General features: G+C 41.5%; 1 protein-coding gene across 16 annotated transcripts in view; it reads right to left on the bottom strand.

Annotated features, from left to right (window-relative positions):
• Positions 1–23,210, bottom strand: part of AFF1 (ALF transcription elongation factor 1) — a 238,085-nt gene that overhangs the window by 171,814 nt on the left and 43,061 nt on the right. For all 16 annotated transcript variants that reach the window (XR_013446404.1, XR_013446405.1, XM_078068916.1 and 13 more), the window contains one exon: positions 13,221–13,294. Coding sequence is in view for 14 of the 16 variants with exons in the window: in XM_078068916.1 (XP_077925042.1) it covers positions 13,221–13,258 (38 nt within the window). In the remaining 2 variants the exon portion in view is untranslated. The remainder of the gene's footprint in view (positions 1–13,220; positions 13,295–23,210) is intronic.

The raw sequence follows: 23,210 nt of genomic DNA, 5'->3' as shown, positions 1-23,210 counted from the left end.
CTCATCAGTCACCCCAGCCCCCGCTCTTCCTTTCTTGTCCCCTCTGCACCGTCTACACCTCAGTGTAAAGAAACCAGTTTTGTCCCTTCCCTAGAAAGGATGTGTGTTTCTATGACTACTGGAGCCAGGCTAAAGCGCTGTCCCAGGGGAAACCTTTGATTAATTCTTCTTTATGGTGTCAGAAAAGGAACAGTCCACTCCAGAAGATCTCTGGCCCAAGCCTCCGAGTTTCAAATCAGAGCTCAAAACGTGCTTCTGTGCCCCAAGCTTCTGCCAAGACAACCTGGACTAGGGGGTTAAGGGCGTAGGGTCTGGTGATAAAAGGAAGGTAGCCTGAGTATCAACCAGCGATGAGTCAGGCATGATTTCATGCCTATCAAATAAAGATGTATTGGCACGAATTCTGGTCCCTGTGCTCATCAAACATTAGCTGCCGTTGGCACCTGGAGCTCACATAGGCAGTGCTAACTGCAGTATCTCCCACGGGCTCACCCACGGGCTCACCATTCTAGTATCAGAGGAGAATGGATGGCCTCCAGTACTCTTATCTCTAGTTGAATCACCCCAGCTGGAGGACTGCTTCTCTACCCACCGTCCAGGGACCTGCTTGCTCCCCTCCGGCGGCGACTTCTGCTCCTTTCTCAAGTCTTACCACTTGTCTGGAAGATACACTCAGAAGGCGATTACCAAACACCTGGAAAGTCAGTAAACACATTAGAAATTCTTGGGCCCGGCACCTTCCGAGCTCCACTCACAGAGGGCAGTCTCTGACCTTCAGGTTAACATCTGGTCGGGGCTTTAGACTAACAGGAACAAAGGAGCCAGGTGAAAACCCAGCAAGGGAGAAGTTTGGTGGGGAGTGGGGTACACGAGGGAGTGTAGCGAAGGTGCACCTTCAACTCTGCGCAACTGCATTGAGAGAGCACTTTCCAAGTCTTGACTCCCTAAAATGCTAGATTACTAGTGTTCATAATAGCGTCGCCTGCAACAGAAACACTGAACATAAAGTGTTCAAATACCATCCTTTCAGCGGCAGGTTTCCATCACATGCAAAACCCTGCACTACACAAATAAAAGGAATAGAACTTTAAACCTTAAAAGTAAAATTGGAAACAAGAGCCTCTGGACTTCTTTACAAAGTTCTGAGAAGTCAACACTGACCTCTTTCTGCCGGGCACAGGAGCAACGGAGTTTTTCTCTTGAGGTTGGGTGGGAAAAGGAGCAGAGTAAGGGTCTAATAAGCCCTCAACCTCCTCGGAGGTACAGAGCTAAAGAATTCTGCCTTGTTCCCCTTCTGGCAACCAGCACATCGCGGAAGCCGGTGCACTCGGGTCTCCAGGAGGGAGCAAGACCTGCGAGGCCACCCGGGGCAGGGTGCGCTGACGCCGGATTTGGAGTCACTGCCCACCCGGGTTAACGGTGGCCGCCTCCTCACGACCTCATCTGAAATCTCTGGCGTGAGCAGTCAGAATTCAAACGAAGAGCAGCCCCACACTCGGCACTAGAAAACCCTGTTTTCTTTTAATTAAAAAAAATTGAGAGGTCACCCCTCAGCTTTGTTTACAAGTAATGAGTCCAGCAGTCCCCATTTATCACCCCTGGAGATTCTCTTACACTTTGATGTGAAAAGAGTCAGGGGCCCATTGTGATTTCAACTACTCCAACAGCAGTCCTTTCATTTGCAAACGAAGCCCCGGCCCCAGCGAGAACCAACTGTCAGAAAAAATTCATTGCCTTTCCTTCCAATGATTTATCAGAGACGGTGGGGGAAGAGAAGCTGGCTTTAAGACAACTTTCCAGAAAGGATTCCCAGCACACCCCTAATGCATTCCCAACCTTTGCTGGTTCTTTCGGCCCCAAATGCCCCTTTCCCAAATCCCACTGCTCACAAAAGGCGACCTTCTCTCTTGAAACCATCCCCTTTGGAGGGACTCTCTCCCCTTTAAGCTTTCAGACAAAGCCCAAGTGGCCTAACTTTACTCATTGTTTTTAGGTGTGATCTCCCTCCTGGCAATGCTCCAGAACAAGAAAAATACCTGGCTTGGCCATAACAGACACTCGACCATCCCAATAATTGGGTCACGAGGCACCTGTTTTACGCCATCTTTGTCATTCTCTTGCAGTAAATGGAATTGAGTATTAAGGAAGTTTAAAAGGGAAGAGGATTTAAAGATTTCCTAACATATCCAAGAATCCAACATGATAGTCAAAGATACACAGCAGGACTAGTAAGACTTTTTCAAGTAAACTTTAAAAATTAGAATATAACATATATTTAAAATGTATACCACTCCTGCTGCCATTTGCAACAACATGGATGGACCTAGAGACTGTAAAGCTAAGCGAAATAAGTCAGTCAGAGAAAGACAAATACTATATGATTTCACTCATATGTGGAATTTAAGAAACAAAGCAAATGAACAAAGAAAGAGACAAAAAAAAACCCAACAACCCCAGACTCTTAAATACAGAGAGCTGGTGGTTGCCAGAGGGGAGGTGAAGGGGGGGAGGGGTGAAACAGATAAAGGAAATTAAGAGTACAGTTATCCTGATGAGCACTGAGTAATGTACAGAATTGTTGAATCATTATATTATACACCTCAAACTAATAACACTGTATGTTAATTATATTTCAATTTTTTTAAAGATTTTATTCATTTATTTGTCAGAGACAGAGAGCACAAGCAGGGAGGGCGGCAGGCAGAGCAGGCAGAGGGAGAAAGGCTCCCCACTGAGCAAGGAGTGCAATGCGGGACAGAACTCGATCCCAGGACCCTGGGATCATGACCTGAGCCAAAGGCAGACACTCAACCCACTGAGCCACCCAGGTGTTCCTATATTTCAATTTTTAAAAAGTGCACAGCTCACACATGCATTTCAGAGATATACTCTTGTAAGCAGCACCCAGATCAAAACAGAGAACGATATCAGCACTCTTGAACTATTAAACTATTTTTAGCAATGAGTCTAACTGAGCTTTAGAGCTAACTTCCATTCTACAGGAAATACCTGGGATAGAACCACAGGGATTCTCAACCTCAGCAACGCTGACATTTGGAGCCAGAAAATTCTTTGTAGTGGGGGCCATACTGTGCATTGTAGGATATTTAGCAGCACTCCTGCCCTCGACTCATTAGATTATGACAATAAAAATCTCTCCTGACGTTGTCAAATGTCCCCCCAGTCCTGGGGCGGGGGGGGTGGGGGGGGCATGTAAAATTATTCCTGGTTGAGAGCCACCAGTATACAAGAACAAGTTAAAAACATTAAGAGTTAACAAAGAGATAAATCCACAAAGTAGGACATACAGTCAACTCAATTCTACAACTAGTCAATCCCTCCCTCCCCCCAACACCCCTCAAGGAGGGTAGCTGCTCTAGATTAAGACTCAAGAAACAAAACCTAGGGGCATCTAGCTGGCTCACTGGAAGAGCATGAGGCCCTTAATCTTGTAGCTCTAAGTTCGAGCCCAAGTTGGACGTAGAGATTACTTAAATAAAATTTTAACAACAACAAAGAAGCAAAACCTAACACAACACAAGCATTTGGCTTGCATAAATCAGGATGTAAGTAACTTTAATAGACTTTTTTTTTAAGTCATCTCTATACCCAACATGGGGCTCAAACTCACAGCCCTTGAGATCAAGAGTCACATGCTCTACCCACTGAGCCAGTCAGGCACCCCTAACTTTAATGGACATTTTTAAACAATCTGAACAGTTCGGATATGGGCTAGCCATTACATGAATCTAAAATGTTTATTTTACGGGCGCCTGGGTGGCTCAGTCGTTAAGCATCTGCCTTCGGCTCAGGTCATGATCCCAGGGTCCTGGGATCGAGCCCCGCATCGGGCTCCCTGCTCAGCGGGAAGCCTGCTTCTCCCTCTCCCGCTCCACCTGCTTGTGTTCCCTCTCTCGCTGTCTCTCTGTCAAATAAATAAATAGAACCTTTAAAAAATAAATAAATAAATAAAATATTTATTTTATTAGGTATGAAATCGGTGTACAGTTATGTAGGGAACTATCCATATTTTTTTAGTGATCCATATAAGGTATGCAGGAGTGAAAAAACAGATGCCTGCCTGGGACTTACTTTAAAAACACTTCAGCAAAGGAAAAAAAAGACAAAGGATAGGTGTTTTTTTTTTTATAAGATTTTATTTATTTATTTGACAGAGACACAGCAAGAGAGGGAACACAAGCAGGGGGAGTGGGAGAGGGAGAAGCAGGCTTCCCGCGGAGCAGGGAGCCTGATGGGGGGCTCCATCCCAGGACCCTGAGATCATCACCTGAGCCGAAGGCAGACGCTTAACGACTGAGCCACCCAAGTGCCCCCAAAGGATAGATTTTTAAAGTGTGGCAAAATACTGAGAAATGTTAAATATGGGAAAAGCGTATTTGATCATGAAATATTCTCTCTACTTTTACTAATGTCTGAATATTTCTATGAAAAAAATGTCTTCAAATTTTTATTTGAAAAATGTCTTTTAAAGTGAAGGAGATGAAAGGAGAGAGTAGGCAAGAACTAAGATTAAGTCCATACTAAATTAGATTACCAAAGCCAATCAGAGCCAACATTATTTCTTTATTGCTACTTCAATGCAGATTTCTTTCCCTCCGTCCCTTAGGCTCTCTTCTTAACACGAAGTCTTGGATGACCTCATGCTTTCAATAGCTTTAATAAGACATGTTCTCTTTATATCTATGAACATCTTACTTACATAAACATACACAATCCAGAATCTACAATTTTAGCAACAAAAATGGTGACAGTCTGCATTGCAGTTTATGAAAAAGCCATCGTCTGATGAAGGCATCCAAACTTGTTGGTCAAGAGCAGAAATGCAACTGCACAGTGCCTCACATGTTAAATGTTATTCTGTGTAGTAATTTAAGAATTTCACAACCAAAACAAACTAGTTGCCCACAGCATTCCCCATAGTCTGATTCACACATTCAGCTATTAACTTCTCCAGGCCTTTCCTTCCTCCAGTACAAGGAAGAAGATTACCATCTAATCTGACCACTTTACAGGGTTATCATGAGCTACAGAAAACATGACTCTGAAATAATGTCCTCCAGGCTTCTAGAAACCACAGGAACCTGGAACTGAAATTCTCTTCTTCCTAACCCTGTTCCACAGATTCCTAAAGAGGCTAACTGCTACAGCTTCAGAAAAAAAGATTATCGTGGAAGCCCCCCAAAAAGAAGAAAAAGGTTCTTCTACAAATCCAGATAGCATAAAATTAGGATCCCCACAGAGATGGTGTAATCCTAAACAATTTATTTATTTTATTTATTTATTTAAGATTTTATTTATTTACTTGAGAGAGAGAGAGAGAGAGAGAGCACCAGCGGAAAGAGAGGCAGAGGGAGAGGGAGAAGCAGGCTTCCCACTGAGCAGGGAGCCCAATGTGGGGCTCGATCCCAGGACCCCGGGATCATGACCTGAGACGAAGGCAGACGCTTAACGACTGAGCCACCCAGGCGCCCCCATAATCCTAAACAATTTAAATCAATGTCCATCTTATCTACCACCACAGACCAAAGTATCACCTAAAATGATATCATGCCAACTACCTAGACTAGTATCCATTACATAGAAGGCACTAAATAATATTAATCCATTCTCTTCCAAGTCTTAGCATTAGTTACAGTTCAGGGCTGAAGGCAAAGAGAAAAACCATACGCAAATGAATCTGAAACTGACACATCAACACAATGAACCGGAACTTAGAATAATCTAAAGATGACTCTAGGGTGCCTGGGTGGCTCAGTAGGTTAAGCGTCTGCCTTCAGCTCGGGTCATGATCCCAGAGTCCCAGGACTGAGTCCCGCATAAGGCTCCCCCCTCCGCGTCTCCCCACTCGGCAGGGAGTCTGCTTCTCCCTCTTACCCTCCCCTCTCTCGTGCTTTCTCTATCTCAAATAAAGAAATAAAATCTTTAAAAAATAATAAAATTTTAAAAAGATGACTCTAAACATGAATCCACCTTACAAGAAAGCAATCCCACTTCTAATATCTACCCAAAAGAAATGAAAACATGTGCAATATTATTCATAATAGCCAAAAAGTGGATACAACCCAAATGTCCATCAATTGGTGAAGAGTAAATAAAACATTGGTATATCCATACAATGGATTATTTGGCAATAAAAAAGAATGAAATATTGACACATGCTACAACATGGATGAGTCTTGAAAACTTTATGCTAAGTGAAAGTAGCCAGTCACAAAAAAAAGGACACAAACAAACCCATATTATATGATTGCATTTACATGAAATGTTCAGAACAGGCAAAACTATTAAGTAGATTAATGGCCGCCTGTGGCTGGGATGGGAAACAGGCATCTACTGGGAGTGCAATTCTGAAAATGGACTGGAGAAATGGTTGCACAACTCAGTAAATTTACTAAAAATCATTAAATTGCATACTTAAAATGGCTTGTAAATTATACCTCCATAAAGTGTTTTTATTTTTTAATATATAAAGACAATGCTACTTGTAGAAAAGAAAATACTATGCAGCAGTGTTTTTTTTTATACTGTGTGTGTGATTTAGGACAATCCCATTGCCAATATTAAATGTAAAATAGACCACAGTAAAACTTGTAAGTGTATCCACATGCTCTGCAAATAAACACTCTGTTTTGTTTTGTTTTTTTTAAAGATTTTATTTATTTGACAGAGAGAGACACAGCGGGAGAGGGAATACAAGCAGGGGCAGTGGGAGAGGGAAAAGCAGGCTCCCCGCCCAGCAAGGAGCCCGACGCGGAGCTCGATCCCAGGACCCTGGGACCATGACCCGAGCCAGCCGAAGGCAGACGCTTAATGACTGAGCCACCCAGGCGCCCCCTGTGTTTTTGTTTTTAAAGGTCTGTTTCCTCTATCATTCTTTGTACAAATGCTATTCCTGGAGTAGCTCACAAAATCTCTTCTATCCAAAGAGTTGCCTCTAAACAAAGCCTTTTCCCTCAAAATAGAATTAAGGAAGCTTCTCACTCCCCTGAAATCCACCATTCTACCATCATCACCAAAGTGGTGGAATTAATAATTTACTGAGGATTTATGATGTAGGAGGTCCTATGATAAGCACTTTACACACATTATTCTTCCTATCCCCATCTTTTTTTCTTATCCCCATTTTAATGAGGCTTTACAAGTTGAGCAATCTGCCCAAGTAACCAGATTGTCAGAGATCTAAACACAGCTACCCCACTGCAGAGTCGCACACTCCGGCTCGCTCTATCACAGACCTAACGCTAGCTCAACGGGACTTTACGGTGGAAATTACGCAGTATATTTCGACAGTTCAGCCTCCCTCCCCCCTCATTTAACTGTCCCTCTGGGACATACCTAATTCTGAAAAAGATTTCCTCAGGTCTGGGATAAGTCTGAAACCAAACTCTCCTAAACCCGTCAAACCGAGTGACTCATCTTAAACTACTTGCAGCAAAGTCACATACTTAATGATTAGGAACCATTTTCTAAAATAAAGGGATACAATGAGTTCTACATAGGAAACATTATTGCACTTGTAAATCAGGCCCCTTAGATGGCTTGCCTGGCAAATACAGGGAACCTTCGCAGTTGCCCAGTTCACAATCCAGGTGTGGATTATTTACAATGCCCAGGCCAATCACTGTTTCAAGAAAACATGGCCTACAGCCATTAATCTCTCTAGTAAGCATCTGGAAGTTAGGCCCCTGATTTACTCACACAAAGAAAATCTGTCCATATAATAGGTGTTAATCGGCTTAACACCTTGTAGCTTCCTTACTAATTGAGGACTCCTCTCAATTAGGAGAGTTAAACATTATTTCAGACTCTCCTGGGGGAAGGAGAGCTTCTAAGAGTACCATACTATAATATGATTTGGCACTCAAGAAATTCAATCTTTCAAATCTTCCCAAATACTGAAAAGCATAGCTCAGCAGATCTAAAATCTGTCTAAGAAGTACCTACCCTTAATGGCAGAGAACAATAAAATCATGTCCCACCAATCTGGTGATACAGCCTGGAATAAAATTTCTTTCATTCTTGTGTTTTGCCTTCACATGTTTTCCACCCATCATCAAGTAACATTTTCCCAGAATGTATCCCAGCTTTACTCTCTGGCTTCACTTACCTGAGCCCAATTTCAGAAGAATGTAATTTAGCACACACTTTGTAAAAATTAATTTTAGTTTCATGATTCCAAGAGGGAAATGAGACTTTTCAATCAGTAAGTAAGAGTAAGAAGGGGGGTGGCGCTGGGTGGCTCAGTCGGTTAAGCGGCTGCCTTCAGCTCAGGTCATGATCCCAGGGTCCTGGGATCGAGCCCCGAATCGGGCTCCCTGCTCAGCAGGAAGCCTGCTTCTCCCTCTCCCTGCTGCTCTGCCAACTTGTGCTCTCTCTGTCAAATAAATAAATAAAATCTTTAAAAAAAAAAAAAAAGAGTAAGAAGGGGAAGAAGGAGAACGGACTGGTGAAATGGCAAAAAGCCATGTTCGCTCAATAAGGAAAAAGTAACTAAACACTCCAGGAAAAATGAAAACACCATTCAAAGATGAAGCAATTTAAAATGTGGCAGGAATTTGAACAATTTATTCCGCTAAAGAACTGATGTGTCCTGACCAAAATGAACCTTCTTTTTCAAGTGGTACTTGTGAGAACTTTGAACCCATATGAAATATGACCCTATATGAAATATGAAATGAAACCCTAAACACTATTTTGCTTCCCGATCACAATAATGTGAATAGGGCTACTGATTTTTCAAACTTTTTTTTTTTAAGATTTTATTTATTTATTTGAAAGAGAGAGAGAGACACAGTGAGAGAGGGAACACAAGCAGGGGGAGTGGGAGAGGGAGAAGCAGGCTTCCCACCGAGCAGGGAGCCCGATGCGGGGCTCGATCCCAGGACCCTGGGATCATGACCTGAGCTGAAGGCAGATGCTTAACGGCTGAGCCACCCAGGCGCCCCTGATTTTTCAAACTTTTTTTTTTTAAGATTTTATTTATTTATTTGACAGAGACAGAGACGGTGAGAGCAGGAACACAAGCAGCGGGAGTGGGAGAGGGAGAAGCAGGCTTCCCGCTGAGCAGGGAGCCTGACGTGGGACTCGATCCCAGGACACCGGGATCGATTTTTCAAACTTCTATTACCAATTTAGAGACAAAGCTTTTAATGCATAATTATAAAATAAAATGTGCTGTCAATCTGGACAATTTAAAACTAAAAGCAGAGCTAATAGTTGGAGGGTAGAAGAGGAAGAAATGGAAGAAAGAATAAGGATAATTATATTATCATATCAGACTGGAAAGTTGATGGAAAGGAACATAGAAATATTTAATATGGACCATATAAAATATACCTAACATAGTAATTTAATACAGAAAACATTGAGATATTTAAAAGTTAAAGATATTTAAATGTATGAAATAGAATAAAAACAATAAACATCAATATTGAAGAGAAAATATAAAAAGTATACTCCATGATTAAGTTTAAAGAAAATTCAAAAGCAAACAAAACAAATTCATGGTGTTAGAAATCAGAAGAGTGGCAGCCTTTGAGGGAGTTAGTAGCTGAAAGGGGACAAGAGGAGGCTTCTGGAGGGCTGGTATTGTCACTTGATCAGTTACACAAGTGTGTTCACTTTGTGAAAACGCACTGAACTGTACTAATAATGTCTGCCCTATTCAGTTTGTTACACTCCAATAACAATTTTTATAAAGAACAGAAAGAAAGGGGAGGAAAAGGAAGGTGGGGGTAAATATAAGTGAGCTGAAATTCACTAGTGTCTAATGCTGATAAATCTGCAAATCAGAGAATAAGCCTATTATTTATAAGAACTAAAACACTGTCTTTACACATTACATTAATATTCTGCCCACGCTTATGACTTTTGATATCCCTGAGCAAAGTAAGGGCTCACACTCAGATTTCTGTTTAGTTTGAACAATTAAGAGTTGCATACTCAATACACATCTGTTTCCTTTCAAGTACATGCTAGCCCTGGACCAGTTCCACATGAATTTGATGGGGTTTTTTCTGGACTACTAGAAGATTAACCTGTCATGATTAAACATTTAAACAGTAAGCTATTGATATATATTAAAAATTGAGCTCCATTCAGGACTTCGCCTAGCTTTATCACTTGCACTGGGTATTAAAGGAGCACATCAGGGAGGTTATGAGTTGAAAAAAAATGTAATAAACAATAAAACTGGTTCTATAACTGCCAGAATGTTCCTATAAATGCCACTTACCCATCTTAATAATGATTTTCTTAAAAGATTTTGTTTATTTGACAGAGAGAGACACAGCGAGAGAGGGAACACAAGCAGGGGGAGTGGGAGAGGGAGAAGCAGGCTTCCCGCCAAGCAGGGAGCCCGATGTGGGGCTCGATCTCAGGACCCTGGGACCATGCCTGAGCCGAAGGCAGACGCTTAACAACTGAGCCACCCATGCGCCCCACCCATCCTAATAATTATTAACAATAGCAAACATATGTAAATAATAGAATACAAAATACTTTTTAATCTTGTCACTGATAATACTGTATTATAATTATTCCACCAAAAATTACATAGGATGCAATGTCAACAACTAGAAATTTTTGAAAAATCATACGCCCACAAAAATCTTACAGTTGAAATTTAAAATTTCTTCATCCTCTTAAAAGTTCACCATTCTGATATTTAGATTCTTTGGTAGGAAGACCCAGTTTTAATATGCTATAGAATTCAACTCTCCCTAACTGATGAAATTCAAAGGGACCCAAATCAAAATGCCAACATTTTTCTAGAAAAGGACTAATGACTTCAGAGGAAACATGGAAATGTAATCAGATGTGAGTAACTACCAAAATTCTAAAAATGAAAAGTAGTGACAAAGAAGTGCCTGAATATTAAGATCTAAGAAAATACAGTGAAAGAGTAGGGCACCATTGCCAGAAGAAACAATCAATGGAACAAAAGAGTCCAACAAAAGACTCAAAAATGTGATGTAATTAAGATGCTGCACTCAAATCAATGGAGAAAAGATAGAGATTTACTAAATTATGTTGAAACAACTGGCTAGCCTTTTTTTATTTTTTTATTTTTTATTTTTTTTAGATTTTATTTATTTATTTGACAGAGAGAGACACAGTGAGAGAGGGAACACAAGCAGGGGGAGTGGGAGAGGGAGAAGCAGGCTTCCCGCGGAGCAGGGAGCCCGATGCGGGGCTCGATCCCAGGACCCTGGGATCATGACCTGAGCCGAAGGCAGACGCTTAACGACTGAGCCACCCAGGCGCCCCCTTTTTTTTTTTATTGACTCCTGGGGTGCCTGGGTGGCTCAGTCCGTTAAGCATATGACTCAATTTCAGCTCAGGTCATGTCAGGGTCTTGAGATCGAGCCCTGCATTGGGCTCCCCTCTCAGCAGGAAGCCTGCTTCTCCCTCTCCTACTCGCCCTGCTTGTATTCCCTCTCTCGCTGTGTCTCTCTCTGTCAAATACATAAATAAAACCTTAAAAAATAATAATAATTAATTAAAAATTTAAAAAATGTAGAAGTCCAAGATCTGGCATGGGTCACAAGTGAAGGGGGCTAAGCCGTGAAGTACATGTGTGAGTCCACCTGTGTGGGAACTGCAGCAAACTAGAAAAGCATCTGCACTCTCCAGACCTTTTTTTTTTTTTTTTTTACATCGAGTCTTTCTGGGGCAACCTGACAAAGCAGATGTCTGCAGGAGGAAACAGGTGGGAATTCTGGAGTTCTGGCTGACGGGCAGGCCGAGAGGATGAACATGCCGGCATACCCAGAAGCGTACTGGTGACATACCATTTGGTAAGGTGTGAATTAGAACTCGTCTCAGCTCAGGCCTTGGGAAAGACAGCAGCCCTTCAATGGTACCTAAGTGCTGCCACACAGCAGTGCAAGCCCCCTGGCGTGAAATCTTACATTTCTAAAGAGATTTGGGGAGTCTAGATGGTTATGTAAAAAACACGGGCAGATCTATTTTTTTTTTTTTTAGAACACTGTGAGGGGCCAAACAAAACCCATCTGTTGACCAGATCGTCCCAGAGGCCACCAGCTCAAGTTCCGATTTAAATGCAAAAATTGAAACCGTTCAAGTGTCAGCAGAGATCACATGACATTATTTGCACAATCTCGGAGTTGGAAAGACCTTTCTCAGCACAATAAAACCAGAACCCATAAAGGACAAGACATTTAATGGCATAAAAATGTAAAACTTATGTGTAACGAACATCATGCACAAGCCTAAAGGCAGCGGACATCAGCGTCCCCGAGTTCCAGCAGAAGGGGGGCTGCTGCAGCCTGGGTCACGGGCCTTCCTCTATCAACAGTACCACCAGGGCCACCTGGAATAGAGGAAGAGGTTCCCAAATGAGCCCGAGAGGGGGCGTAGGAAAGCATCCAGGCAGGACCTTCCAGAATTACAGGTGCCATCATCTGTTAATAAATATTAGTTGAGTAAGCTTGAGTATCTAACAGTAGAAATAAAAATTGATCAGTGACATTAAGAATTCCCTCTGGAGGGGCGCCTGGGTGGCTCAGATGGTTGGGCATCTGCCTTCAGCTCAGGTCATGGTCTCTGGGTGCAGGGATCAAGCCCCACGTCGGGCTCCCGGCTCAACAGGGAGCCTGTTTCTCTCTCTCCCTCTGCCTCTCCCCCTGTTTGTGCTCTCTCTGTCTCTCTCTCAAATGAATAAATAAAATATTAAAAAAAAAAAAAAAAGAATTCCCTCTGGGTAGAAAATGAGTTATTCTTAATAGCCGCTTCAGAATGTTAATATGCTCCCCTCGGCCAACCCTGATCACGTAGGATATGCAAGAAGGAAGTTACTCCATGTGCACATTCTATGTGGAGGGAGAGATCTGAAAGCAGTAAAATGTAACTGACAAAATTCCCTCCTTCATAGCTCTTGGGAGAAGGTGGATTTCATGAATAGGTGGCTCATTTCTCCAAAGCTGTGTAATATAGACCAATATCTTGAACCCAGAATTAGGATGCTGATCTACTATAACATCCCTATGTTAAAGAAATGAGTTAGGAGGCTCAGAAAGTGCTAGATTGAAAGAAAATATGGGGGCAGTCTAAGAGGTTTGGCTTCATGTAGAGAAAACTGAACTTTCCCATATTTTCTTCGATCAAGCTTATTCTTTGAAAAATACACTCTACCATTAAATATTGTCACATCGTTGAATCATGGATTTCACCGTTACCTGCTGCTGCTATTCTTGACCCTTCCGGTGAACGCCATTGCTGCCAGTCAGTGGAAAATAACAAGTCTGTTCATCTGAAAGAGAAAGCGCAACCTGTGACTATTAGCGCATAAGTAAACTCATAGGTATACATGACTTCCAAGAAAATCTTACTGGAAACAGAATTCAATGTTCTCACTGGAATCAGAGAGTGGTTCTTCATCAACTCTCAAGTTGCAGGAAGAAACTGGTTACCATATATCAAAGGCCAAATGTACTTTTAATTTTGAGGCCGCTGCTCACAGCCATTTCAGCCAGAAGAAATATGCACAAGTCTATCATGAGAAGGAAGAAAGGAAATAACATTTCCCCAGTGTCTACTCTTGCCAAGCATTGTGTTGAGCCCTTTTAAAATGACATTTCATGTAAACATGAAAATAGACTTGCAAGGTAGATGCTAATACCCCATATACTAATAAGTCATTTTATAAAGAGGAAAACTGAAACTCGGATTTAAGTAATTTGCCTCAGGTAACAGGCTGTGTCAGCACCCTCCCGAGAATCAAAAGGTAGAAAGGTAAGAGTATGCACAAGAAAGGAAATCAGCCAGTTGGTTTTTCCATAAGAATACTTAATAAAAAAGTAGGATAAATAAGAGCCAATTGTAAGAATTTACTTCCACTCATAAAAGGTGCTTAATCTCCAAAGACATTTTTGAGCATTCTCTCAAAAGAGTACTGGGAAAAATGAAAGAAAGAAAAAGAAAAGAGAAAAGAAAAGAAAGAGAAAAAGGAAAAAGGAAAAAAGAAAAAGTTACACAATGTGGGCAGACGGCCTTGGTACTGCCCAGTGTATCTCTAGAAACAACCTCTCTCTCTACGGTTAACACTATCAACAGCTGTTTCCTTTTCCCTTTCTTGTAGGTATTTGTAAATTTACTGCACTTCTCCTAACTTGCTTTAAATAGTTTCAATTTTTCCAAACATCCTTAAGGCAAAGGATCTATTACAAATCATCTTGGTACAGATTTAACAAACTATGTGATACAAATGAAAACACACTAAATTTGTAACAGTTTTAGCTTGCCTCTTATGTTTAAGAGGCTGTTACACTTCCGGCTGAGGCTGAACACTGAATATAGTCCAGCTCTACTCTGACACCTGATAAAGTCTTTTATCTCCTCCTCCATGAAATTAAAATTGCTCACCACAATGTTTCCATACCAGCAGATTTCACTGTCACTCTATCTCCTCCCCCCAAGAAAGAATGCAATATGGATGCTACAAATACTCTAATTAAACTCACACTGGTAGAGCTCTAAGTTTTTCAGGGTCAAACATGCTTTGGAGTATAAAATTAAAAAAAAAAAAAAAAAACATGCTTTGGAGTAACACACTCCTCCAACCAGCTCTAGTAGCCCTACAGGGGCTTAGGCAAGTTTCCTAAATTCTCCAACTGAAATCCCAATCATTTCCCCCACCCCACCACTGCTGCCGCCACCCCTTACCCTCTCTCACTTTCCCTCTCTCCAACACACTTTTACTTCCCTTTCCCTTCTTTCTCTACCCTCTTTCCCCCTTCCCTTTCCCGCCATTACTCCCCCTCCTTTCTTTTCTCTCCCTTCACCTCTTTTGCTGCTCTCTCCTTTTCTCTCTCTCGACATGTAGGACCCGCACACAGTGGATGCTCAATAAAATAGTGTGTCCTTTCAGCATTATTCTTCATAACACTGTAAAGGCTTCCGAAGAGTCTGTGATGGCAGTCTCCCACACAACCCTCCCAATCAAGATGCCCACCTGCTTGCAGCCCAACCGTGCCCTCCCTAGGGCTTGTTAGAGAGCCAGAGGGCAGTGAGGGAGATGGTAGGTTGGGTTGTGGAGGAACACCAACCTTGAGAATGGTCCTGAGTTCCCCTATTTGTTCATTTAGTCACTAAGCCAGCAAATATTTCCTGAGCATCTACTCTAAGCCACGTACAGAGAATAGGAGTGAAGAAAACAGACCTGCCATCACTGAGCTTGCAAACTATAGGAGTTTAGCGAAGAAGACATGTAAGAAAAATACGTCGATGTTAGATATTAAAAGGCGCTACAGAGAAAAACAAAAGTGTACAGTGGCAGCAAGGAACCAAGGTAAGGTGTTGTAATTTTATATAGGGTGATCACAGAATGTAACATTTGAGCAAAGACCTAAAGGAAATGAAGGGCAAGCCGTGCAGAACTGCAGAGAAAGATGGTCCTATAACCCGAGGTGATAATGATGTGTCAATGCAAATTCCTCATTTGTAACTAATATACCACTCTGCTGGGAGATGTTAATTATGGGGAGGCTGTGCATGGGGGTAGGAAGGGGGGTGGGGGGGGAGGCAGGGAAGTCTATGGGAAATCTCTGTCCCTTCTGTTCAATTTTGCTGAGAACCTAAAACCTCTCTTTAAAAAGTCTATTTTGGAGGCACCTGGGTGGCTCAGTTGATTAAGCAGCTGACTCTTGATTTTGGCTCAGGTCATGATCTCAGAGTCCTGGGATCAAGCCCCCGCATCAGGCTCCATGCTCAGCGGGGAGTCAGCTTGGGGAGTCTCTCTCCCTCTGCCCCTCCCCCACTCACATGTGCTCATGTTCACACATGAACACGTGCTCTTGCTCTGTCTCTCTCAAATAAATAAATAAATCGCTAAAAGACTATTCTTTTTAACTGTCCTAGAGATTGACAAGTCCAAGACTGAAGGGGTTGGACAAACCTGTGGGTCTCACCACTGGCTTCTTGGGTGAGTGGATACAGTACAAAGTGAAAGAGACTTATTCTCTGAGGGGTCTGGCCCCAGAGCACAGCCAGGAGCTTGTCTATTCAACTCAAATTCTTTATTCTTTAATTTGCCAGGAGGCACGAACCTTTCCCCAGAGTCAGGTGCAAGGAGGCTGCATTGCCAGATTATTGTCTGTTATCTCAATTATGTCTCATCAAAAAAAAAACAAAACAAAAAAAAAACCCAAATTCAGCCCATGAAAGACTGTTTAGATGCTGATGTATGATTTACACAGCTGTAGGGAGGAGCCATGCAACTCACAAGGTTAGGTTAGGTTGGAATGGAGGCCTACTGTAGTCAGGAAGTTATTAACCTAAACCACTGCTAAGAAAGGAAATTAGCATACGCTTCACTTAATGTCTCTTTCAAAGAATCTTTCTTAAAAATACAGTCACAAAACTGGACCATTTTCTTACACCATACACAAAAATAGACTCAAAATGGATGAAAGACCTAAATGTGAGACAGGAATCCATCAAAATCCTAGAGGAGAACACAGGCAGCAACCTCTGTGACCTCGGCCACAGCAACTTCTTGCTAGACACATCTCCAAAGGCAAGGGAAACAAAGGCAAAAATGAACTATTCGGACTTCATCAAGATAAAAAGCTTCTGCACTGTGAAGGAAACAGTCAACAAACCAAAAGACAACCGACAGAATAGGAGAAGATATTGGTGTAGCCACTCTGGAAAACAGTATGGAGGTTCCTCAAAAAGTTGAAAATAGAGCTACCCTATGACCCAGCAATTGCACTCCTGGGTATTTACCCCAAAGATACAAATGTAGTGATCTGAAGGGGCACCTGCATCCCAGTGTTTATAGCAGCAATGTCCACAATAGCCAAGCTATGGAAAGAGCCCAGATGTCCATCAACAGATGAATGGATAAAGATGTGTATGTGTATGTACACACACACACACACACACACACACACAATGGAATATTATGCAGCCATCACAAAAAAAAATGGAATCTTGCTATTTGCAATGATGGGGATGGAACTAGAGGGTATTATGCTAAGCGAAATAAGTCAATCAGAGAAAGACAATTATCATATGATCTCACTGATGTGTGGAATTGTTTTTTTTTTTTCTTTTTTTTTAGATTTTATTTATTTGACACAGAGAGAGAGAGACAGCTAGAGAGGGAACACAAGTAGGGGGAGTGGGAGAGGGAGAAGCAGGCTCCTTGCCGAGCAAGGAACCCGATGCAGGGCTCGATCCCAGGACCCTGGGATCATGACCTGAGCTGAAGGCAGACGCTTAATGACTGAGCCACCCAGGCACCCCATGATGTGTGGAATTTAAGAAACAAGGCAGAGGATTATAGGGGAAGAGAGGAAAACATGAAACAAGACGAAACCAGAGAGGGAGACAAACCATAAGAGACTTTTTTTTTTTTTTAAAGATTTTATTTATTTATTTGAGAGAGAGAATGAGAGAGAGCACATGAGAGGGGGGAGGGTCAGAGGGAGAAGGAGACTCCCTGCAGAGCAGGGAGCCCGACGCAGGACTCGATCCAGGGACTCCAGGATTATGACCTGAGCCGAAGGCAGTCGCTTAACCAACTCAGCCACCCAGGCGCCCAACCATAAGAGACTCTTAATCTCAGGGAAAAAACTGAGGGTTGCTGGAGGGGAGGGGGAGTGGAGGGATAGGGTAACTGGGTGATGGACATTAAGGAGAGCATGTGATGTAATGAGCACTGGGTATTATATAAGACTGATGAATCACTGACCTCTACCTCTGAAACCAATAATATGTTATATGTTAAATGAATTTAAATTTAAAAAATAAACTTAAAACAAAAACAGAACAAAATAAAAATAGTCACACGTGCACAAGGAATTATGTGCAATAAAATATTGTTTATAACATTAAGAAAACTGGTAACAACTTAATACATGCCAACACAGAAATGGCTAAATCAGTTATGATACATCATGAGATGCAACAAAACATCAAAAATAATACGTTTATCTAAACAAGATGTGTAACATGTACAATGTGGGCCAATTTGCTTAAAAAAATGTTTTTTGTTTCAGCACCATACAAACACAAATGTGCATGCACGCGCACACACGTGTGTGCACACATACACCAAACTATAAATGGTGACTTCTCTGGAAAGGGACACTTCTATTATGTATGCTATGAATCCTTTATTATCTGTGTAAACATATTTTTCTCTAAATACAGGGGCTGGAAGGAAAATGGACTGGCCTGTAAATATTGAAATCAGAGGTCTTCCTTAAGTTTTCATACATACATTTTTAATATTATTCCCAAAGATTATAAAGACAAAATGTGATGGGGGGGAGTAGGCAGTTTAAAATCTTCCTATTTAAAAAGAAAAAAGCAGAGAAAGTACCAACTTGGCTGTACAGCAGAAAAAGGACAGGTTCAAGTGAGACAGGTGATCACTTTGGGCAAATTAAACCTTACCAGCCTCAGTGTTCCCATCCATAAAATGGAAAATAGCAAATTTTACAATGTTACTGAAAAGAGTGAATTATATAATCTAGCTAAAATGCCTAGCACACTGACACATCATAAGTATTCAATACATAGCAGCTCTTGTGGAGTTGGCGGGGGAGGGGAATACACAGCAGGTCTTATTTAAGTCAGCAACATTTATGTTACATTTTATATAAGTGAAACAAATATGTTTCATTTAGGAATGTACCCTGCCAGGTCTTCTGTAGTCCTTCCAGCCTCTTGGAACAAATTTATTCAGAAATAAAAATGTCCGGGTACCTGGGTGGTTCAATCCTCTAAACATCTGCCTTCAGCTCAGGTCATGATCCCAGGGTCCTAGGATCGAGCCCCAGGTCAGGCTCCCTGCTCAGTGGAGAGTCTGCTTCTCCCTCTCCCTCTATCACTCCGCACCCCCCCCCCATCTCCACTGCATGTGCTCTATCTCAAATAAATAAAATCTTTAAAAATATGTCATGTATATCAAATTGCTTTTCTCACCAAAATAGCAGGTAAAACAATTCAAGTAAAAAAAAAAAATTTCCCTCATTTTTTAAGGGCTTCCAAAACCTAGCACATTCTAGGGAACCCACTCTCAGAAGTCTTATGACAAGCTGGTTAAAAGGTCTGTTTTGCAACCTACTAGCTATATAATCTCAAAAAAATTACTATTTTTCCCCCTAAGGTCTCAGCTTTCTCATCAGTAATATGGGGCTTCATGGGATTGTCGTAGGGTTAAATACAATGTGTGTCATACTTTTAGCACAATGCCTGGCTCATGTTAAGCACTCAGTGAAACAGTTGCAGTTATTGTTCGGGTTATTTTTCTGCCAATCAAAGCACATGCTTGGGAGAATCCATATATTGCTTTTCAATGACAACAGAGATAAGCAAGTCTCAAAGCCCCATGACCATGACCCAGTTCCCAAAGGAGAATATGAGGAAAAGAACTCCGTCTGGATTCCAGAGGGAGTGTGGACTGGTCAGTAGTCCCTGTCAAGTCTACTTCCCTTCCCTTCCACACACATTCCTCCAGGAGTTAACAGTCTCCTGGTAACAGGCAATGTGTCAGGGGTGAGTCATGGATCATACACTGTTTTCATCAGCATTCTCCCGAACTCTGCCCCAAGCAGATCATAATCTCCCAAGGCCCCAAACTGATCTGATCACTCACAGTTCCTTTAGCTCTCCAATGACATGTGGCACCCATAGCTTAGAAATCCATCATGGATTTCCCCAACTGTCTCTTCATTTCAAAATCCTTGTTCAAGAGGACTCCAGTGCTACCCCAAACTCAAGTATACATTTCACACCTTGTTGGCTCCCTCTCATCATTTGGGTCTCTGCTCAAAGATACATTCTCAAAGAGGCCTTCCTGTTACAGCAGCTAATGTGGTACTGTTGTGCCTTCAATCATATCCTCCAGCCAACCATTCTCAATTCCATTATAATCTACATGGGTTAGGAATGTGTCTAGCTGCAAGTAACAACTGCTTAATTAATGGAAGTTTATACTTCCACAGCAAGTCCAGTAGCCACTAGTGTTAGCCGTTCAATGAGGCCACCAAGAACTCTGGCTCTTTCTGCTCTGCCATATTTAGCATGTTGTCTTTATGCTTGTCACCTCATGGTACAAAAAGGCTGCTACCATAACCAGATATCTTACCTACATTTAAGGCTGGAAGAAGATGAGAAGAGGAAGGTGTGGCTATGCCAGCCACATCTTTCTCCTTTTGTTAGGAAAGGAAAATCCTTCCCCAAGACCTTGCCTATCAAAAAACCAGAGCTAGGTCACATGGCCTCCTAAAGCTGCAGGGGAGGCAGGTAAGTTAGGATACAAATTGTTAGCACTGGCTAAGAACAAGCATGATCTATCACCTAAGACTAGGCACAATGTAGTCCCACACACAATTAAGGTTCTTCTAACAACAAAAAAATGGGAATGGGTGTTGGGAGGAAAGTAACAATGCTGGCCACACTTATTTTTCATAGTACTTACCATCTGAAATTACTTTATGCAAAATAATAAAAATAAGTGTTAACTGCTCATACCCTCAACAGAATGCAAGCTCCTAGTCTAGATCCATATATATATGGATATATATATATCCATCCAGAATCTATATTTTAAAATAGTCAAGTTTCTTGCAGTAGGTAGGTATGATATTTATATACAGGCACTGGAAGATAGTGAGGGTCATCCAGGTTATCCTGCAGTGGCAAATTAAATCAAAATCTCAGTGTTTGACAGAACAAAGGTTTATTTCATACTCACTCTTCAGGTCCATTGCATACTGGTGTGTTGGGGTAGGAAAGAGGGCAAGGAGCTTTTCTCCACATTGAGAAACCCAAACTGTTGGAATCTCCACTATTTCAAAATGTGGCTTCAGGGTTTGCCATAGTAAAGAGAGTTGGAGGGTCTCATGAGGGCCACTTAAATGCTTTAGCTCACATGTTACTCCCACAGATAGCCCACTGGACAGAATTAGTCACATGACTTTTTTTTTTTTTTCCAAAAGTTTATTTATGGGTTGTTGGGTTGTGTTTTTTGTTTTTGTTTTTTTTTTTCAGTAATCTCTACACCCAACATGGGGCTCGAATTCACAACCCCGAGATCAAGAGTTGCATACTCTTCAAGAGTCACATGCTCCTTGGACTGAGCCAGCCAGGCACCCCCAGAATTAGTCACATGATTCTATGTAATCGTAACGAGGCAGAGAAACAGGAGAGAACACATGAATATTGGTAGTAAATGTTTCTGCCTCATTCCCCACGGGCTGGTACAACAATGCATTATCCCATTTTAAAATGTAGACCCATTAAAGAAGTTCCTTGGAACAAACTCAATGTTAGGGATACTCAGTAAAACAATTATTTCATCTTATAAGGTAATACTTACCATTAAGACACACACACACATTTTTCCTTCAGGAATAATAACAGGAAATATTTATGTAGCACTTACTATGCTCTGCTCCAAGTACTTGCCAAATTTTAGTACCTTTAATCTACTCAACTACCCAGTAAGGGAGATCTTATTAGAGTAACAGTCTTATTAACCCCATCTTGTAAGGGAATGGAAAAGTGTTAGGGGCCAGTTTTCCATGGGTCTATGGCATTTCTGCATATTGTACAAGCAGAGGCACCAACTGTCTTTGTTCTAGACAATCTTTAAGGATGTTTGTATAGAGAACAGCCTTGGAAAATAGACAGTGTCTCCTACAGCACAGGGCAGCACGTTTACTGAGCAGTATAAACAAAATACTGTCTCTCCCTCCGGAGCAAAGGGCACACTGCCCATTATAAAAGACTAGGTTTCCCTAAGCTCAGGATTCCTCTCCTGTAATGCAACCCTCTTTATTTCCAGGTGTCATCTGACTCTCTGCGTCTCGCTTTGGAAACTGGGGCTTAAGGAACCAGTCTAAGAAAATGTTGACACTCTGGCTATGGCTATTATTATGAGCAATAAAGTCGAGCCCACGAAACTGTGGCAGGTTAACCTGTTAAAGTAGGGTAAAATCGCAGAGCCTTCAGTTTTTGACAAAAAGTTAAGCAATTTGCCTAAGGTGTGACAGCTAGTAAGTGGCATATGCAAGATTCAAGCCCAAGCTGTCTGGTTCAGTAACCATGCTTTTAAAATTTTAAATTCTCTGCTATATGGCAGTAGTTCTCAAAGTGTAGTTCCAGAACTAGCATCATCAGTATCACCTGTGAACATGTTACAAATGCAAATTCTTGGGCATTACCCCAGACCTACTGAATCAAAAATTGGGGGGTGGGGGGGTGGGGAGACATGTGTTTTAATAAGTCTTCCAGAAGATTCTGACAATATAAGTTTGAAAACCACTGCTATATTGCATATATTCACTGAATCTATAAGATTGAAGGAAATGGTATGGGTATATCCTGATTCACATAGGGATGTGACTGACCTTGCATAACTTGAATAGATTTCAAACACTAAGGGAGATGGTTTTTCATAAGCCCTTGCATATAATTTTTTAGGAAGGTAAGGATCTTTATATGGTGCAAATAAATATCAAATGTCTTTTTAATAGGCCTGCATAATATTTTCCTTTGGCGTCACAAATATATGTCCAGAATGCTTTTTTATTCCCATAATGATCAGAAAGAATTACTTAGCCAAGGGAGAAACACTATTTATATTTTAAAGTCAAGCTGTAATTCTTGAAAAACAGGAAACCACATATCAACAAAGCCAACTCAGTGTACCATAGTGGAAAGGGCACCGGGCTTTGAGTCACAGAGTCAAGTCACTTAACTTCTTCAACTCAATTTCCTGATTTTAAAATGGAAAATGAACTCCCAACTTTAGAGCTGCAATTAGGCTTAAATGATACATTATTTGAAAGCTGTGGGTAAATAGCTTTTATGCTATGTGAATGTAAAGTCCACCTGCATGAGCTCTTTCTTTCTTGATCATGGTGTTACCACAGTTTCTCCAAAGCTTAGAGTACTGCCTGGCACATAGAAGATGCTCAATACATATGAGGTATTAGGAATGAATATGAGGTATTATATTAATGATGTAATTGACTCCTCTGGACTCCACTTGTCACAATAATTTCAGCCTTTTAATAGGAAAAAGTCACTCTAACAAGAAATCCTTAGTCATGTTTAAAATGGGCCAGCTAATTTAAGAAAATCAGCTGATTTTCTTCCCCTGGAGAACACTACTGAAGAAGTTCTGTCCTAAGGCATAAGACAGAAAC

This window comes from Halichoerus grypus, chromosome 3, assembly GCF_964656455.1.
Source record: "Halichoerus grypus chromosome 3, mHalGry1.hap1.1, whole genome shotgun sequence".
NCBI lineage: Eukaryota > Metazoa > Chordata > Mammalia > Carnivora > Phocidae > Halichoerus > Halichoerus grypus.
Note: the sequence above shows the minus strand (reverse complement) of the source record. Positions and strands in the feature narration are given on the sequence as shown.